The sequence below is a fragment of the Sorex araneus genome, chromosome 1 (assembly GCF_027595985.1).
Source record: "Sorex araneus isolate mSorAra2 chromosome 1, mSorAra2.pri, whole genome shotgun sequence".
Lineage (NCBI taxonomy): Eukaryota > Metazoa > Chordata > Mammalia > Eulipotyphla > Soricidae > Sorex > Sorex araneus.
In genome coordinates this window covers 242,688,780-242,710,024 of record NC_073302.1, presented here as the reverse complement: position 1 = coordinate 242,710,024, position 21,245 = coordinate 242,688,780, and the positions used below count along the sequence as shown (strand labels likewise).

General features: G+C 40.7%; 1 protein-coding gene across 3 annotated transcripts in view; it reads left to right on the top strand.

Moving 5' to 3' along the window:
- Nucleotides 1–235: 235 nt before the first annotated feature.
- The window catches only part of CDK8 (cyclin dependent kinase 8), a 141,216-nt gene continuing 120,206 nt past the window's right edge, over nucleotides 236–21,245 (top strand). For all 3 annotated transcript variants that reach the window (XM_055146973.1, XM_055146968.1, XM_055146962.1), the window contains exon 1: nucleotides 236–509. In XM_055146973.1, coding sequence (XP_055002948.1) covers nucleotides 382–509 — 128 coding nt within the window. In that variant the 5' untranslated portion in view covers nucleotides 236–381. The remainder of the gene's footprint in view (nucleotides 510–21,245) is intronic.

The window sequence follows — 21,245 nt, the reverse complement described above, 5'->3', positions numbered from 1 at the left end:
CGCTCCCCGCAGCGGGCGCAGCACGCGCGGCCGGAGGGGAGCAGGCTCGCCGGCGCCCCGGGAGCCGCGGGGACAAGGGCAGAGACCGGCGCTCCCCGCCCCCGCCGCGTCCCTCGGCTGCGCCGCGCCCGGGGGAGCCTCCCCTCCCCCGCGCCGCCGCCGCCGCCGCCGCCGCCGGCCTCTGCCCCGCTGCCCCCCTGGATGTCCCCGGCGCTCTCGCGGGGCCTCGTCCAGCCGCTGCCGCCTCAGTCGCGCCGGCGCTGCGGCCGCCGGGCGTAGAACGCGCGGCTTCCCGGCGGCTGCGGCTGCCGGTGCCTCCCCGGCTCTCCACCGCGACCCCCCGGCCCCCGGCCCAGCTCCCCGGCCTCGGAGGCGGTGACAATGGACTATGACTTTAAAGTGAAGCTGAGCAGCGAGCGGGAGCGGGTCGAGGACCTGTTTGAATACGAGGGCTGCAAAGTTGGCCGCGGCACTTATGGGCACGTCTACAAAGCCAAGAGGAAAGATGGGTGAGTGTCGGGGTGCGTCGCCGGCAGGGGAGAGCCCGGGGGTGCGGGCTGGGGGGCTGCGCCCGCGAGGCCCCGGGCGCGCAGGTGGCCGCGGCCGAGAGCTGGGGGCCGCCCGGCGGGGGCCGCGGCTCCCACTTCCTCGGCACCCCGCTTGGGTCCCCGCCGGCCGGCCGGCCGGCTTTCGGGGAGGAAGTGGGGTTCGGGGCTCGGCCGCCGCGTCCTACTTCGGTGGCCGCTGGGGCAGCGGGAGCGTCTGCGCCCTGGCCGGAGCCGGCCGCTTTCGGGACTCGGTGATTTGGGGGTTGGGGGCGAAGGGGTGTGGTGTGGTGTGTGTGTGTGTGTGTGTGTGTGTGTGTGTGTGTTTTAGGGGGTGTCGCTGGATTAGGCTGAGCCACGGGGATTGGGTGGGTGAGGGTGGACGCTGTCCCTGGATTGACGTCCAGCAGTCTGGAAAGGGCAAGCCCCGCTTGCGACCCTGCCCCTCCTCTAGTTTGGGGCTTGATTGCTGAGCCGGTTTGGGTTTTAATTTAAGGGGAAAGGAAGCAGCCGGGAAAGATGGGGTTCCTAAGAGTTTCTCTTAGTGGTCATTTTGCTGCAGGAATTGTAGCAGCTGCTATTTCGCGGTCCCTGGGCCGTGAGTTTTGCATAGAACAATGGGGGTTTGGTGCAGGGTGGGTGGTGGTGGTGGTGGTGGTGGTGGGGGAAAGGCTAGTGACAAATCGGGGTGGGGGGGGTGGATCTTGCTCGGGCTCTTCATCCCTCCCGCACCCCAATTTGGCAGCTGGCAATGAACTTTTAATCATCTCTCTGCTTTAAATATTCGTCCCTAGAAATAACTTAATTAAGTCTACGACTGGTAATGCTCCCAATTTAGTTCCTGAAAACGGGCAAGTGAAATGTTTGTTTCTTCCTTTGTCAGGAGCTGAAGGTCTTGTAATATTGACAAAAGAGAAGGCAAGTCTTAGTTGGGGAGAAAATATGTTTTATTAACTCCTTGTTGTCCCCCTCTTGTAACCGTGGATGCTGTCGCGAGGGCTTTTGGCACTAGAAATTTGCTGGAAAGAGAATGTCAAAGCTTCTTATATAATCTTTAGATTTTTTTTTTTTAGATTTTATTATGAACTATAGCGTGTGTTACTTGGACACTGTTCTTAGTTTGGGTAGCTGCAATCTTAATGTTGAAAGGAGTCGCTTTTTTCTCTGTAATGTAGGGGGATATGTTCAGGATTGTATTAGCCCTGAAAAAAAAAATGAAACCATTCATAAAGCTGAAGTTGGGGGGGAAGCCATATTTATAAATATTTTAGTATTCTCGGCATTGGAAAAGGAAGTGTGTATTTAGCATTTGTCTTAGATTGAGATATCTTTCTAAAATAATTCAAAACGGATTAGAAGAGGAAAGAAGTCAGTCATTCTGATTATTGGAATGTGCATTTCAGTGCTTCTATACAGCAGTAAAGCAGAGCAAGCTATCTGCAAAACTAGGGATTTGAAAACTTGATATTCTGGTTGTTGCATCTATTTAAAAGTACTTTTTATTGGAATGGTTAGTCTGGTGGTATTTGAGAAATGATTGTCTGGAGATATTGTTACCATTGTTTAGTGGTATTTTTCATTGAAGTGTGACTTTATGCTATATTAAAAAAATTCTCCTTGTTAACTTTCCATGCAGTGTATTTGAAAAGCCTTTAAACCATCTCCCATCCCCCAATATTATGTAAGTTGGGATGTATTCATAAAATCTCTAGTCCCATGAGAATGAGACCTTGTAATACATTTGCTAGTCTGTCATCTCATAAAATTCTGATAACTATAAATTATTATTAAATATGACAGTAGCCATGTCTGTATTCACAGTACTACTTTAAGCTAATAAAATATGCAATTTTTATTAACTTTGGTCTTATTAAAAATTATAATGATATTGACAAGAGGTACTTTTAGCTGTATTTATATCTAATTTTCAGGTTAGTAACTTTAGAATCATGCAATAGAGAAATAGTTTAATTGTATAGTATTTGAGCATATTTTTAGTCATTTGTGATGGCCTGAAAGTAGCATTGCATTTTTGCAAAAAAATGCCAACATTTTAATTATAATTTTTGGGGTTCATCTTCATTTCCACCATTTTTTTGGTGACATCTTTTTACCTTTAAGAATCTTTATGCAAACATTTTTTTTTTTTTAATGTAGCACATGTTGGGAGAGTTTAACATTACCTAAAGCAGTTTTTGTTTTCTAGAGGAAATATTTTTTGGTTTGACCTTTTTTCCCTAATATAATCTCACTCTGGTAAAATATAGCATTTGTATTTATGAGGTTCTTTTGATCTTATGTCAGTGAAATGTAATTTAATGCATTTTAGTCCTGGTAAAATAAAATTTGTGTCTCTTTATTCTTTTTTAAAAAGATGATGATCAAATAATTTGTTCCTAGTATTGATTTGCTTTCAAATTAAATTATATATTCTGCAGTGGAAATTTCAGAGCATTCTAGGTACTCAAGACAGTAAAATGAAAGACCTTACACTAAAATGAAACATATCTTTAAACATACTATGAAATGAATGTATGCAGATGTTACATCCTTTTAGCTGTACATTGGTCATCATAATAGAAAATAGACTAGAGGAGTTACTGTCTTAAATTTCTTTTAAGAAATAAAATAACTTGGAAGGTCATTTTTTGACTCAATAAATTAGTAATATTATATTGCTAATGTTCTACATGTATGATTGACTTAGTATTTAAGGGAATATGGGGGAGGAGGGAATACTTTTTTAAGCATGATTACAGTGTTAATTTCAGATTCTTAGAGTGAAGACATAAATGCACAATAAATCTTGGAAATAATTTGATCTCACAGACACCACAAATGAGATGGTGTTCTTTTGTGTCTTCAACACCAAAAGGATGCTCAGTGGGAAGCTGGGAAATTTGTTATCTTTCAGAATCAATTCCATATCCGTTTTATAGAATTTAGGCGACAAACTCATTGTGTTTGAAAGAATGAAAAACCTGAGAAGACAGAATAATTTGTGTTTTTTCTAAATTCCAAACTCTCATTGTAGCTATTTTGGGCATTTATAGAACCTAAAGATCAAACTGATACTGGAGTTTGATCTCCAAAAAAGAAATAATGAAAGTGTTCTTGAGGTTCAAACCTTCAGTGCTCTATGGTCAAAAGAATAGATAATAGATAATTAGAGGGCAGAGTAGAGGAAGAGAGGGAAAGAGAGGGGAAAAAAAGGAGAGAATTATTATACAGAGAATTTTCATTGGGGCACTCTTGTAGAACATTCAAAGTGAGTGATCATGTATTAAGTAAGCACTAGATCCTGAATATTCATCAACAATCTCAAATCAGTTCTGTTACTGAGTTTTATAGGTGAGGAAATGGAGGCTTAAAGAAGCAAGTTTTGTCTATACTTATGTAATTGAATTTCTGAACTGGGGACCAGAGAGATAGTACAGCAGGTCAGGCATTTGTCTTGCATGCTGCCAATCTTGGTTCAGTCCCTGGCATCCTATATGGTTCTTGGAGTAGTGAGGAGTGATCCCTGAGAGCAGAGGCAGATGCCCTGAGCACCACTGGATGTGACTTAGAAAACAACAACAAAAAATTTCAGAACTGGAATTGAAGGATTACAGGCAGGTTTCTTATTTCTGAAGCCATGTTCTTAACTATTATGTATTATACAGTTAATATATTAAATATAGTCATAAACAAGGACATCAGGTCTTTAGTGGACTATTCATAAAAGCATGAATGAATGCCCCATCATAAGTCTAGTCTTTTCCATTAACGGGTATACTTAATACTTTTCTGATGACTCCTGTTCATTTTTCAATTGCCAGAAGAATACATGTAAATATGTTTGTTTATAGGATCAGACCTATGGCAAAAGATCTTCAAAACTCTTCATCTGGTGTAAAGAACTCAAGTTGGGGACACTGGACGCTTGAATTTGAAGACTTGCCGTTGATGTTCAAGTCATTTGTCCTTTCTAGACCTTAGTTTTCTTTTTTTTTTGGGGGGGGGTCACACCTGGCAATGCACAAGGGTCACTCTTGGCTCTGCACTCAAGAATTACCCCTGGCATTGCTCAGGGGACTATATGGGATGCTGGGAATCGAACCCTGGTCCACCACGTGCAAGGTAAATGCCCTACCCACTGTGCTATCACTCCAGCTCTTAGACCTTAGTTTTCTTATTTGTAAGATTAGGGAATTTGAATTTTTATATTTGAGATCTTTCTAATGTGATTTGAGCTAATAAAATTGAATATAAAATATAATACTTTTGTAAGATGGTATATAACCACTAAAACAAAAGTTTTATTTAATGTTTTGGATTGATAGTTCATACCTACTGGTGCTAAGGGGCTATTTCTTGCTTGGGAAGTTACTTTTTTGGGAAGTTACTCCTGATGGTAGTTTTTTTATTTTATTTTATTTTTTTAAAAACTTTTTGTTTCCTTTGGGCCACTCCTGGCTCTACACTCAGGAATCACTCCTGGTGGTACAGGGGAGGCTGGGGAGTGGGGGTGGGGAACCATAGAGGATATGAGGGATAGATCCAGAGTTGCCTTGCTATCGATCAGGCCCTCTGCAGGTGGTATTTAAAGAAGCTGGTTGTGCAGGGGTGGAACCTGCCTTACACACTAAGACGTGTGTTCCAGTGTGTTGAGTTATCTCCCTGAGCCCAAAAGTTTTATCTTAGACAATGGTGCATGTTGTATTGCTTATTCTTTTGCTTTATTGTGCATTGTCATCAACTGCTAGAAGTTACTTAATTCCCAAAGACGTTAACAGCTTCTTTACCTAATATGTCCTATTCACCTTAGCATTCTTTCATACTTTTCTCTTAAGGTGTTGGGATATATAAGAGTAGCAGTGACGGTTCCCACCCCCGTGGCCGTTCATCTAGTGACTTGCACAAAAGACTTCTGATTTAGTGTGCAGTGAGCTTTTTAAATTTAGTTTTAATTTGTGATTATGATCAGAGCTTAGTTAGTCCATTTATGTTCCCAGAAAAATGCAATGGCTGTTCTGATTTTTACTGAGGACTTTTATATGTGTTTAGTTTAATTTAAATATCTCTTAGATATTAGAAATGTCAGATTAAACATGTCTGATCAATATTAAAGGGGGCTGAAGTGGCTAGTACAGTGGCTAGGGCGTTTGCCTTGCACGCAGCCGATCTCAGCTGTGTTTGATTCCCCCACATCCCATATGGTCCCCAGAGCACCCCCAGGAGTTACTCCTGAGTGCAGAGCCAGGAGTGGCCCCTGGTCATTTGCTGGGTGTGACCCAAAAAGGAAAACAACAACAATAACAAAAAAACCAAAAGAAATCCCCAAACCTGTACTAATCCCCATCACTGGGGATTTGAACAGGGAGGTGTTCCCAGGTGACCCTTTGGGCAATTCTTGGCCAATCTAACCAATGGTTCAATGCAGTGGCCTGAGGATGTGGTGATGTTTGGGTCCTGTGTGCCTGGAATTACCCTAATTACCCGTCAGTGGGTGCTGTGGGGAGGACCTCTGGAGTTGTACCTAGTGGTACTGAGACGACCATGTGGTGCCAGGCATCAAGCCCAGCTCTAACCTAGGCACATGCTGGGTCTGAGTCTTAACTCCTGTACTATCCCCTGATCTCTCTTTGTGGAATTTTTAATGCTCAACAAATATTCTTTGTAATTAAAAAAAGTATGATAGAAATGGACAAGAAGCATATTTACTATGCTTTTATCTACTCGGAGTTAAATTTATTAGGTAAATAGATTAGCTATTCAGTACATTCAGGCCCACTGTTTACTGTGGGACTAGTTAATTTGATTATTCCTTGAATTGGCTCCCCCCCAATAATTAAGTCTAATGATTTATTCATTCAGTGAATATTTTTTTGGACCCTTCTATGTTCCAAGCACTGCCCAAGGCATTAGAATGCAAAACTGAATAAAATTGTCTTTTATAAGAGCAGGTATATAATGAAAAACAACGTTAAAGTAAACTGTAGTTACTCAATATGTGATAATACTTGTAGTTTTTGGGTCACACTCAGTGGTGCTTGGGGGGAGAGGTCTCGTCCACTGTTTAGGGACCAGGGGGTGCCAGGGATTGAGCCTGGGCCTTTTGCATAGAAAGCATGAGTTCAGAGGGCTGGAGTCATAGCACAGCAGGTAAGGCCGTTTGCCTTGCACACGCCTGACCTGGGTCCTATTCTCAGCATACCATATGGTCCCTTGAGCACCACCAGGAATAATTCCTGAGTGCAGAGCCAGGAGTAACCCCTGTGCATTGCCGGGTGTCACCCAAAAAGCCAAAAAAAAAAACCACCCCAAAAATCCAAACCATGAGTTCATTAATCTCTTATTCAGGCCACTAGGTATGTTAATACAAGATTTCATTGGAATACAGAGATAAGACACTGCTTACAGTTTTCAGGATAAGATATTGTTTGACTCTTCATCATAAAAGGCATTTCAAGATGGAAGCTTTTTATTATGTTTTTACAGATCCCAGCAAATTTTATGCGCTTGATTTTCTTTCTTCATCCATTTGCCCTTCCCAGCAGTTTTGAGCTCCTGGTCTTTGTGTAAAGCTATATATATGCACTACAAATGTTCCACTGACCCCCCTGACATGACGAGGACTCTCATTGCTATTTAACTTTGAGGATAAATTTATCAGCAAACACTGAACACTTTAATTGTCTTTGTGGCAGTCTTACATCACAGAAATGGTGAATCAGAATGCAGGCAGCCTTAGAAATCCAGCTAAGTAGTCTCTCGTTTGTAAAACTGTCATAGTAGAGCTCTATTTTCATTAAGACATGTTCCTTTTTGCTTGGTTGTATAATACTATGCTTCAGTATCTTTTTAAAAAAATTAATTTTTAATAGAAATACCATGATTTACACAAAGCTCATTATATAGTTGTTTCAAGCTTCTAGTGTTCCAACACCACCAGTGTGACCTTTCCTTCACCAGTATCCTCAGTTTCCCTCCCAATCCCAGTCAACCTCCTTAGACACATAACAAATTTACTTTATATTACTTATTCAAACAAAACTTTTAAGAACTGGCAAATAGAATAATCAGAAAATAAATCACTAAGAGCCTATTAATGATTAGTATATGAAATAAGAAAATTAAAACCATTTAATACAGTATACTAAAATGCCTATTTATATACACACATTTATACATACACATTTTCAAATCTGGAATCTAAAATATATCACATTAAATTTTATACCTGGATAACCTTATGGTAATAATCGTGTCTCACCTGTCATTAATAATACTTCTAAAGCAATTCTGTGTTGATATGTTTTGGAGTTTACATGGAATAGGTAAGACCTACCTAAATTTTCTCCTCTACACTTTATATAAACACTGTGGTTTACAAAGTTGTTCTGATGACTTGTTACAGGCATCCAGTATTCCAATACCAATCCCACCATCACCAATCCCATCCCATCCCATTAAAGAAATAAATCTCTATTTCGAGATTTACCCAATTTTCCCAACCATCCCTTAAGCCTGCCTCCATGGCTGGCCCTCAATAGTTTATTTTATATTGCTTGTTATTAATAATTTGCTAGCAGAATGATGAAAAATGTTTCCTTAGAAGAAAGCTAGTGAAAATTGTAATTTACCATGGAGTCATTAAGTCCTTATGTTAGAGATAACTAAAATGTTACAGATTAATAAGCCTTTTTGTTTTTTTATTTTTTATTTATTTATTTTTTTTGCTGTTTTGGGTCACACCCGGCAATGCACAGGGGTTACTCCTGGTTCTACACTCAGGAATCACCCCTGGCGGTGCTCAGGGGACCATATGGGATGCTGGGATTCGAACCCGGGTCGGCCGCGTGCAAGGCAAACGCCCTACCCGCTGTGCTATCGCTCCAGCCCCCAGCCTTTTTGTTTTTTTAATCAAGATTGGTGGCCTTCTTTTTGAAAAAAAATTTATAATTAAATATTTATGAGATAGACAACTACAAAGCTGTTCATGATTGGCTTTCAGTCATACAGTGATCCAACACCCATCCCTCCACCACTGTACATTTCCCACCACCAGTGGTCCCGGGTTTCCTTCCCACCATCCATTCCCCTCCCACCTCTCTGTGTCAGGAACTTTTCGTTTTTCTCTTTCTCTTTTTGTGCATTATGATTTACAATCTGGGTACTAAAAGGTCATCATGTTTGTTCAGGGCACTCAGTATTTTAAAAAAAATAATTTTTATTTATTTTAAAAATTTTATTGAATCACTGTGAGATAGTTACAAGCTTTCATGTTTGGGTTACAATCATACAATGATCAAACACCCATCCCTCCACCAGTGCACATTCCCCACCAACAGTATACCCGGTATACCCCCCCTTCTCACCCTCCCCCTGCCTTCATGGCAAACAGTATTCCCCATACTCTCTCTCTACTTTGGGGCATTATGGCTTGCAACACTGAGAGGTCATCATGTTTGGTCCATTATCTACTTTCGGCACACATCTCCCATCCCAACTGATTCCTCCAGCCATCATTTTCTTAGTGATCCTTTCTCTATTCCATCTGCCTTCTCCCTTCCGCTCATGAAGCAGGCTTCCAGCTCAGTATTTTTTATTAGGAAAGTAAGGCTGGAGTAGCTTTTTTAACTGGATGGCAGCTTTGAGTGGATGTGACTGCCAAGGCTTCTGAAAGTACAGGGAGGTTGGAGGAGGTAGCCCATCCCTACTGCAGAGAAAGTCTGGATATTTCAATCACAAAATCCGCATATCCAAATTTTTGTCAGATTATATCTCGGTAGGGCTGGAGCGATAGCACAGAGGGTAGGGTATTTGCCTTGCATGCAGCTGTCCCGGGTTTGAGTCCTCTGTCCCTCTCAGAGAGTTCGGCAAGCTACCAAGAGTAAGTATCTTGCCCGCATGGCAGAGCCTGGCAAGCTACCATGGCATATTTGATATTCCAAAAACAGTAACAAGTCTCAAAATGGAGATGTTACTGGTGCCCACTTGAGCAAATCAATGAACAACGGGATGACAGTACTACAGTGCTGTATCTCAGTGAGGTCCATCCCCAGATAGTGGAGTCTGGCTGGGGGATTGGCCATGACTTTGAATTGTGGAAGCAAGTGGCTGCTTGGGGCTCTGCTTGGGAGCCAGCCAACAGGCTGACCTGCCCAGCTCTGACTTATCCCTGTCTGTTAAGCTTTGTGCCGGTCTGAGATTATTTGTGACTTTGGATCTCTTTAGAGATATCTTTATGGGCCTCTGAAGAAAGACTGGTAAAAGAGCTTAATGGTGGTGCTGGAGTTGGTTCTTGTGGGTGACTGCCAGTGCTTCCAGGAGTATAGGGAAGTGGGGGTGCTGGGAATGGAACCTGAATTAGCTGAGTGTGTGATTAAGGCTCTTGATAGTAGATTCTTCTTTGGCTTCATTGCCATAAACAGTAGGGAACCAACAATTTTTTTGCTGCTGAGATGGTGGTGGTAACAGATTGGAAGAGCAAATTATTTTGTTGGGACTCTTAATGTGTGAGGAGATTTACTATACTTAGGTGACTCCTGACTTCAGTTGGAAAAATAGAAACAAAGGCAAATCAGAAGTATTGTGAGCCATGTGCAAACCTACCTACATTTTCAAAAATTATTTTCTGTGCTCTGAATTATGATTTGCAAGCATTTGAAGTGTGTGATCCATGTGTAAGCTGGGGACTGTATATGCCCATTCGGTGTTAATAAATTCATATTTTCTGTGGCTGTGGTTTTTATTATTTTTAGGTCTTCCAAGCAGTACACAGGAGGTTACTAATAGTTATACTTGACCAACTAGGTCAGTGGTTCACCAGGTCTGAGGATCTGGTTCTTCTTGGACTAGTGGTGTCTGGAACCACCAAGACTACCTTGGGAGTGCTCAGGGGGCTTCAGGGATATACCTGGTGATGCTTTGGGACAGAGATTGGCGGTAGGAGGATGAAGATTAGACCAGAAGTGACCAAAGAACAGTGATGGATTGTGGGCACTTTTGTGGTGGTGGGGTATAGTACTTTGTACATTAATACCATAAAGTTTTAACATTTTTGTAACCATGTCACCTAAATTGTAATTTTGTATTTTGTTTGGTTATGACCAGCTGTGCTCAGGGCTCACTCCTGGTGGTTCCAGGGGACCAAATGGGGTGCTGGGAATTGAACTTGAGTTAGCTGAGTGCAAAGCAAGCACTCTACTTGCTGTACTTTCCAGCGTCCAGTATTAATTAAAATTAATTTACTTTTATTTACTTTTCCTCCTTTCTTGTTGTCGTAGATATTGTGATGTGTGGCATTGTACACACATATTTTCACATTTTTAACTGTGTCTGTCAGGGTCACACATGGCTGTGGTGCTAGCACATTTGATGTTCACTGAAGTTTATACCCCGTTAATTGCAGTGCTTCTAAATGCTAGCTGGGGCTCATGTTCTTTGAGGCTCATGTTATCATTGTGGTTGTCATTAGGGGTCTCTATAGTGTATGTATATATGTGTTTGCCAGAGGTTATACTTCTTGGCTGTGGTAGAATGAATTGTTGCTGGGGTTGTACCTCTTTTTGTAGTGCTTACATACAACAGCTTTTGTTGTGGCTGGAAATCTCTAGAGCCTTGGGGATGACAGACAGAGAGCTCCTGGGCTCTGACCAGAGCTGCCTGGATTGTGCTGAGGGAATGTGGGACTCTGGGGATTTGAACTCAGGGCTATACATTTGTAAGGCAGGGCCTCTAAACCCTTTCCATATTTCCTCTAGGCCCTACTAGTAATGATATGTACAAATGTACAGATATATAAATGTATATATATATTTATTTTTTTGGTCTTTTTTTCTCTTGTTACTCACCTTGAGATAATTCTTGATGTCACTAAGAAATGAATTTTGCCTGTTACTTTGATATTGATACCTAAAGACTGTTTAATATCATGATATTCAAGATTTTGTAGTGTGGTTATTGTCAGTTACATCCTATACGAGGATGCTCTTATTGATGGAGTTATGGCATATGCTCTAGATGTGTTATGACAAGAAAAAAAAAGCTGTGAATCCCCCTTTTAAAATTTGTAATGTTACATACCATGAAATTTTCCCTTTTGCAAATGTTCATTCTATTAGTTTTTAGTATAGCTGTAAGACTGGGCAATCACCATCACTCTTTAATTCTAGAACATTTTTATTGCCACAAAAATGGAATCCCATGACATTAGCGGTGCCTCTAAATTCTCCTGGTCCTATCTACTGGTAGCCATTAATATGTTTTTTGCCTTCATTAATTTGCCTATCCTGGACATCTTATCTAAATGCAATTATAGGCTATTTAGCCTTTCATGTTTGTCTTTTTTTAAAAAAATGTAAGGGACTTAATGTAGTCCTATTTTTTTATCTTTGCTACCACTTGCTTGGTCAGGTAGTGTTTCATCCTTGACTATACCTTTAGCTTCAATGTCATATTGGTGTTTGCCCATATATTCCTTCGTGTACCTTATGGATTCAGGTCTGATATTGAGCTCTTTAATCCATTTTGATTTGACTTTTGTGCCTAGCATTAGAAAGAAGTCTGAGTTCATTATTTTGCATGTAGCTGCCTGGTTTACCCAGCACCACTTGTTGAAGAGGCTGACCAAGAATCAAAGACAGCCCACGTAATGGGAAAAACAATTTACTCAGTACCTATTTGATGAGGGGTTAATACTCAAGATATATAAAGCACTGGTAGAACTTTACAAGAAAGAAACATCCAACCCCATTTTTTTAAAGAAATACAAATGGCCAAAAGACACATGAAAAAATAATAATAACATAATAATAATAATAACATTGATAATCATTAGGGAGATGCAACTCAAAACAACAATGAGATATCATCTCACACCCAGAGACTGGCACACATTACATTAAAAAAAAAAAAAACCAAAAAAAAAAAAAGCCAAGATCAATCAGTGCTGGCATGGATGTGGAGAGAAAAGTACTTTGCTCCATTGTTGGTGGGAATGCTGACTTGTTCAGACTTTTTGGAAAACAATAATGGATATTCCTCAGAAAGCTGGAAATTGAGCTTCTGTCTGACCCAGCAATACCATTTTTGGGAATAGACCCTGGGGACCCAAAAACAAAATGCAGGAAAGCCATCTGTACTTATGTGTTCATTAGAGCATTGTTCACAATTACCAGAATCTGGAAATATCCCTGTGCTCAGGAACAGATGGTTGGATAAAGAAACTATGTTATATCTACACAATGGAATACTATGCAGTTGTTAGGAAAAATGAAGTCATGGAATTCCTGTATAAATAAATGGATGGACACAGAGAGTATAATGCTGAGTGAAATGAGTCAGAAGGAGAAGAATAGACATAGAATGATTAGACTCATTTATGGGGTATATAAAAAACATAGTACGAGACTAATACCCAAGGACAGTGGAAACAAGGGCCCGGAGGAATGTCCACAGTTGGAATCTTGCCACAAGTGGTTGTAGGGGAAGGGCAGCTGGAATAGCGAAGAGACCACTGTGGCAAAGATAGTTGGAAACATCACTCTCTACAAGAACTGAGTGCTGAAAGTAGGTAAAGGGACAACATGATAATTTCTCAGTAACTGTATCGCAAATCATAATGCCTCAGAGGGGGACGAGAAGGGGAGAGGAAACAGTGGGAGAGAGGGGGGTGTAAGAGAGAGAACGAACAAGCGAGAGAAAGAGAGAGTGAGAGAGAGAGCGAGAGTGAGAGAGCACTTGCTATAGAGGTAATCTGGGAGGAGGGGGGCAGGAGGGACATTACGGAAGGTGGTGGTGGGAAATACACACTGGTGATGGGATCAGTGATGGAACTTGGTATGACTGAAACCCAATGATAAACATTTTTGTAGCTGTGTATCTTACAGTGATTCAATTTAAAAAAAATTAAAAAGTAAGGAAGAGGTTGAAAAAAAAATGAAATAGTTACAACGAAAGTTTATATATATATATATATATATATATATATATGGCCAGAGCTATAGGATAGCAGGTAGGGTACTTGCCTTGCCAACCTGGGTTCAATTTGTGGCATCCCATATGGTCCTCTGATCACCTCCAGTAGTAGTAATTCCTGAGTGCAGAGCCAAGAGTGACATCTGAGCGCTGTCAGGTGTGACCCCCCTCACCCAAGGGGAAAATAAACACAAAGTTAATGAATAGATCTTATGGCAATCTTGTTTATCTTCTTTTAGAAACTGCCGAATTTTCCAAAGCAGCTGCTGACCATTTGTTGTTATTGTTGTTGTTGTCATCTTGGCTAGGTATTGTGCCACTCCTGCCTGTGCTTAGGGCTTATTTTAGACTCTGCTCAGGGATCATTCCTGGTGAGGCTTTGGGGAACCAGATGGGCTCGCCACAGATAAAACCTGGGTTGGCTGCATGTAAAGCCAAGTGCCTTAGCCCCTGTACCATCTTTGTCCTCTGCAGACCCCTCTTTTTGTTTTGTTTTGTTGTTGGGACCGGCTGTGTTCAGTGGTTAGTCCTAGCTCCGCTCTTAGGAATTTTTTCTGGCCATATGGCATGCCAGGGATCAAACCCTGGTTTGCATGTAAGGCAAGCATTCTACTCTTGCTGTGGCCTTGTCTGCAGACCACTTTTTAACTGTGTGTACTTTGATTCTGTATCTACCAGATCTGACTTATTTACATTATTCCTAGGACTGTCTTCACAACTGTGTTTATCATATTTACAGTCTACTTACGTTCTGAAATTTAGATGAATACAAAACCACTTCTCCACCAAGTCAGACATCCATTCTGAACTTTTTTCAGCTAGTACTTTCTGTGCTGAAAATTTCCCCCCTCAGATGAAATAGTTCAAATGATGGATTAAGAAATCCTAATTACTTTATCTTCACGTACAACTGTAGTAATTCCCTCTTCAGTATACACCGTGTAAAACATAGTCTCATAGATTTCTTCTATAACTGCTTCATTGTACGTGTGATTAATGTTTCTATGTCCTTTGGGTCTTTCTGGTGAGTGTTTTATGGGTTAGATATTACAGATTTTCTCTAGGGCAGTGATTGCTTTCCCCTCAGTTTCTGGCTTGTTGCCAAGTGTTGACAGATACTTAATACTTAAAAAAATATTGTATGTGTTTGAATTTCATAATTGAAAGTCTTCCTTTTATGCTTGTTAAACATGAACGTGTTTAGGAGACTAGAAAAGCAGTGTCTTGTGAGATACTTTGAGAATCAAAGTTTGAGCTGGCTATATTGGTATCATAAAACTGGACAAAATCTAAACTAAAAACAGAGACAAACTTATAGTTGACGTAACCAAACCGCCCATGCATTTTCAAATTCAGGCATTACAAAGAATTTTGTATTTTCTAAAAGTTAACTTGTAAATCAATCAATTTAAATGGCTGTCAAACTTGTATTTCTGAAATGAAGGAAACTATAAAACTCTGAAGTGGGTTAATAATGAATTTTGTTAGAACTTCCTGGTTGTTTCACATTTGAAGTTTACCTCTGTGACCCTAGTAACTATTTAGGTTAACTATTCCAGGTAATTTGGTTACTCATCTCTTTAGAAAAGCTGTTTAAGATTTGTAACTTCATTACAGCCCAATACTCTAACAAATACTCTTCCTAAGGAGAGGATTTCTTTCATCATAATGTAAGTCTACTCAGAGCATTATATATACCTGAGTTCTATCTGGAGAATGGAAGGGATTAAAAATAGAACTTTTAGATTAGTGGTATTGTGTTTATATTGGGGGGGGGTACAGGAGGTAGGCATTGAAACATTTTTATTTTATTGTTTTAAAATAGGGACCCTTTAGTGGAGCCCAGGGGCTGTGATTTCTTGTGGCAGTACTTGAATTGGTAAGTTACAGGTGGTGCTTGTGCCCTACCATCCAGTGCGCTGAGATGCCTGTGGTGCTTGGGGTCAACAAGGCTATGCTTGTGGGTGTTGGGATCAAAATTGGGACCTTGTCGAAGAGATACGAATGGCCAAAAGGCACATGAAAAAGTGCTCTACATCACTAATCATCAGAGAGATGCAGATCAAAACAACCATGAGATACCACCTCACACCACAGAGGCTAGCACACATCCAAAAGAACAAAAGCAACCGCTGTTGGAGAGGATGTGGGGAGAAAGGGACCCTTCTATACTGCTGGTGGGAATGTCGGCTAGTTCAGCCCTTTTGGAAAACAATATGGACGATTCTCAAAAAACTAGAGGTTGAGCTCCCATTTGACCCAGCAATACCACTGCTGGGAATATATCCCAGAAAAGCCAAAAAGTATAGTCGAAATGACATCTGCACTTATATGTTCATCGCAGCACTGTTTACAATAGCCAGAATCTGGAAAAAACCCGAGTGCCCTAGAACAGATAACTGGTTGAAGAAACTCTGGTACATCTATACAATGGAATACTATGCAGCTGTTAGAAGAATGAGGTCATAACATTTGCATATAAGTGGATCAACATGGAAAGTATTATGCTAAGTGAAATGAGTCAGAAAGAGAGAGACAGACATAGGAAGATTGCACTCATCTGTGGACTATAGAATAACAGACTATAAGACTAACACCCAAGAATAGTAGAAATAAGTACCAGGAGGTTGTCTCCATGGCTTGGAGGCTGGTCTCTCATTCTGGGCAACTCAGAGAAGGGAACACCAAGTAAAATGTGATTGGAGGTCATGTGGGGGAAAGATGATGTGGGCCCAATATAGACTAGAGACTGAACACAATGGCCACTCAACACCTTTATGGCAAACCACAACACCTAATCAGAAAAAGAGAAAAGGGAACACCCTGCCATAGTGGCAGTGTGGGGAGGGGGGGGAGGGATGTTGGGTTTACTTTTGGTAGAGAATGGGCACTGGTGAAGGGATGGGTTATCAAACTTTGTAAGGGAGAAACATGAGCACAAAAATGTATAAATCTGTAACTGTACCCTCACGTTGACTCACTAATTAAAAATAAACTATTAAATTTAAAAAAATTGGGACCTTGTGTGTAGTAGACATGTTCTCTACATTTGAACTGTGTCCTTGGCCCTGAAACATTACTATTATTCTGTCACTGTATCACTGTCATCTCATTGCTCATTAAGTTGCTAGAGCGGGCACCAGTAACAAGTCTCCATTGTGAGACTTGTTACTGTTTTTGGCATATCGAATAGTATTATTATTGTTATATTTTTTTGTGTCACACCTAGCTTTGCTCTGGGCTTAGTCCTGGCTCTGCACTCAGGAATCACTCCTGATGAGATTTAGAGGACTGTGTGAAATGCTGGGGATAGAAATGGGGTCTGCATTTAAGGAAGGAACCTCAACACTTGTACTATCTGGCCCATTTTGATAAAGGTTTAGGTTTTATGGAAGACCAACAAATCATGAGAAAATTTAAGCTCATATAATAGATAGATTTGTTTAGAAATTTTTGTTCTGTTGTTTTTTTAGCCATATCTGTTGGTGTTCAGGGATCACTCCTGTTTTCAGTAGAGAATCACTCAGGGAACCATATGTGTATCAGGAATCAAGTTGGAGCTTGGAGTGTGGCACAGGTGTCTTAATCCCTGTATGTATTCTCTTGTCCCTAAAAACTTTTTTTCAAGTGTGTGATCTCTTGTAATGCGTTTAACTGTAACTCACTTTGCATAAAGTAAGATTATATACAATTCCTAAGAAAGTCTGTCTCAAAGTAATACATGTCTGTAGTTTCTTTTTTTTTAAATTTTTTATTATTATTTCTTTTTTTTTATTTGAGCCTCTCCAGAGGCCTAGGGGTGCACCCAGTGGTTCTTGACTAACTGGGCAGGTGGTTCCATGCAAGGGCTGAAGAAGCAATGCTGGTTGGGCCCCGTGGTGCCACTCCAGAGCCATTCTGTAGGTCCTATGGGGTATCCATAGCTGCACCCAGCCGTGCTCAGGGAACATTATGGAGGCAGATTGAACCAGGATTGGTCTTAGGTCAGGTATTAAATAAAGCCTTGACCCCTGAAATTCTCACGAACCCTTTTTACTTTTACACCCCAGTTCTCCCCCCCCCCCCCGCCCTTATCCCTTCATTGTTGCTGCTGTAACTGGGGGTTGCACACATGTCTGGTTTGGGCTCGCATATGTTTAGCTGTGGTGCTGGTAATGGAGGGGTGGGGTGGGGTGTGTTGAGGCACATGAGGTTTGGTTGTGGTGCTCACCAAGGGTCAGTCTTGCCAGAGCCTGTCCTTCCTGATTCTGATACTCATACTTCTTTTTGTTTGTGGGGCTCATCAAGGGCCCGGCCCATTTTGTGTGGTGTTTAGCTAGCAGAACTACCAGGCTTAAGCAGCAGAGCTGTTCAGATGGTGCCTCGCACATGTGGGTCTCCAGGGATTGAATTTATGCCCTTATACTTGCTAGCTTGGGGCTCTAAGCCCCTCCAGTATTCCTTTGGGCCAGTATTTTTTTCTGTTTCTTCATCTTTGAGCTCCCTTTCTTCCCCTCTTTTCCTCCCCTTTCTTATTTTTCTTTTTCACATATGTAAGGCAAGGGCTGTACAGCTAAGTTATATCCCTAATTCTATAATTTATTTCTTATGAGAGTTAATATTGATGTTTCTTTTAACAGTAAAACTAGATTGTTTAAATGTTTAACATTTCATTACCTTTCTTTTTACTGTCCTTTCTTTGGGGTGTAAATGTGTGTATTTAAAATTTATTTTGTAGCTGTTTACTGCATGCCAGGTCCTGTGCCAGACAGCTGATTTAGCAGTGAACAGCTAGTTCCTGGTCAGAATCCTTAGGGAACCTACAGACTTTTGAGGGGCACAGTCAAGTAAACAAGTCATTATAATATAGTGGGGTAGGCCCATGATAGAGAAAATTATAGGTTGTCTTGGGGGTACCTAATCTGCTCTTAGGGGAGTCAAAGATGATGTTTTAGTTTCAGTTTTAAGGATAATTAGAAGTTATACATGTGAACAGTCAGTAAATAAGAGTGAACAGTGGTTGGGGTTAATACAGGCTGGATGGGCAGTATCTAATTCTAGAATTTTTTTTACATAAAAAGGGGTGCAGTCTGGTTGAAATGAGAGAGTAGTAGTAGTTCTATAGTATGCAAATTTTAACTTCATTTGTTATTTGGAGGTGATTTTTGGGAACTTTTGTGTTGTAGTGGGGGGAGGCGAAAGCTTTGCACAGTACTCTTTGGAGCCATTATTGAGCAACATTTACAAAGTTATGAAGGAAAGATAAGGTGAGGGAATTGAAAGTATTTCAGGGCTAGATCTTAGAGAGGAGTAACAGGTGGTAAGAAGTACATAAGTAAAGTTGGACAAGTAAGTAGGCTCTTGTGAGTTATATTAGGGATTTAGTACTTTGGAAGATAGTGGGGATTTTATCTTAATTTTTTGAAACTACACTGTCACTCATACACATGAACAGAAAATAATAAATATTTCTTTACCTACAAATTAAAGCTTGCTTTATCCATGAAGCATTGAAACGTGTGCGTATATACTTAGGATTTATTTCACGAAAAGTTTATTAGACTGCTGTTAAAAAGTAGGTCAGAGCTGGTGATCTAAAGAGAAAAAGACACTGAAAAACCACACCTGTGAGTAAATTGTCATTTGGAATTTCAGCATTTTTCTCATTTTGTCTTGTGACTTACCACATCTAGGCAAGGGGGTTTTAAAGTGGTGGTCACAAGTTCAGATTTATTATCTAAGAAGCTTGCTCCACAATACAGTCAGAATGACCACAAGAGGAGCCAAGTTTAGTGAATGTAATAATAACCCAGGTGAGAGACACTGGTGGCTTTAATTAAGGAAGTAATAAGAGATGGTGAGAAAAAAGTCTATAGAACTTCTTGGTTTTTGGTGTGAGAAAGAAGTGAGAAAAAGGAAGGATAATGCCCAGGATACCTGGCTTGAGCACTTGGGTATTGCCATTTATGTAGGTAGCCAAAAATGGGAAGAGGCTCAGGTATGAGGGAGAAGATGATGACTAGAATTTTAATGTGTTAGGTTCTAGGTGCCTGTTAAACATCTCAAGTATCCATTAAACAGATGCTTGAATCTAGCATGAGAGGGGAACAGAGAGGCGAGAGAAGAATGATGTAGTAAGAAATATCCATTAGGCAGATAAATGAATCTAATACTCAAAAGGCACACATCACACACACGCGCGCGCACACACATGCTTGCATGCACGCTTGCACACACACATGCACATTTACATATACACAGGAGTAGCTTAAAATTACCTAGGGAGAAATTTGTGTAGAACAAGAAGATCTAAAATTTAGAGGAGGAGTTACGAGACCAAGAGCTTGAGTTCTTAGAAGATAAAACCCAGGATCATTTGATTGTGTGATAGGAGTTGTGGAATTGTCCATTCTATAGTTTATTGGCTGTACAGAGAAGCTTGTCCAAGAAACAAACAAAAAAACAAAACCAGGGCCTTGTATATAGAATGGTGACTGGGAAGAGTTGAGTGGAATCCAAAGGGTATAGAAGGCAAGGCTGACAGTTAAATGTTTGGGTTAAGTAAAGGCATTTTATGGAAAAAATGAGTTGAAGATTTTTGGACACCAGAACTTAAATCATGACACACTGTGTTATCCATGGTGTTTGGTGCTTGCAAATCGATAAGCAATGGGATGACAGTGACAGTGATAGTGATGTTAGCCTTATCACTCAGAGCCAAGCAGTGAAAAATTCCTTGTCTTTGGTTGTACATTTGCTGTAGATGCCATTTATTAGTTTTTTTTAATTATGTGGGATTACATGACTCAAAATCATTAAAAAAGAAATATCCTCTTTCGCATTATAAAAATGATAGATGCTTATTTAAAAAATATCGTAGTCCAGAAATATATGCAAGAAACTAAAATCCTGACTGTACTAAGACAATTACTTTTCCTTATTATCTCTCCAGTAACTTGAAATATCACTGTCACTGTCATTGTCCTCCTGTTGCTCATTGATTTGCTTGATTAGGCACCAGTGATGTCTCCATTGTGAGACTTGTTAACTGTTTTTGGTTTTTTTGGGGGGGCATAGATGAGCTTGTATTTTTTATTTGAGAATATTGTTTCTATGCCAGCTTTGAATAATCAATTTTAATTAGTGCAGTCATCACTTTTTGTGTTTGCTATGAATTTGTAACTAGTTAACTAGTTCTCTCTGTAGACCGATTTTAAGTAGCGTACAAAATTTAGCTATTTATATTAGTAAGTGTGGACCCGGGGCTGAGATCTCTAAGCCTCCTCAGATCGGGACTGGGCCTCTTCTGCCCAGATCCCCCATTTTCCAGTAGCTAGGCGGTCACACCTAGAAACTGCCCCTGGCGCGGTGTAATCCCATCAACGGCCAACATCCAGAGACGATAAAACCAAGCTCCCAGAAGCTTATAGACTAGTTCTCCCTCTTGGAGAACCGGCAAGCTACCAAGAGTTTCCTGCCCGCATCGGAGAGCCTGGCAAGCTCTCTGTGGCGTATTCATATGCCAAAACCAGTAACAATGATGGGTCTCATTTCCCTGACCCTGAAAGAGCTTCCAATGTGGCACTGTTGGGAAGGACGAGTAAAGAGAGTCTTCTAAAATCTCAGGGCTAGGATGAATGGAGACGTTACTGAGACCACTTGAGAAAATCGAAGATCAGCGGGATGATGATAATGATGATGATGATATTAGTAAGGTCTCTGTAGAAAAGATTTAGTTTTTCAGTGTAGTGTCCT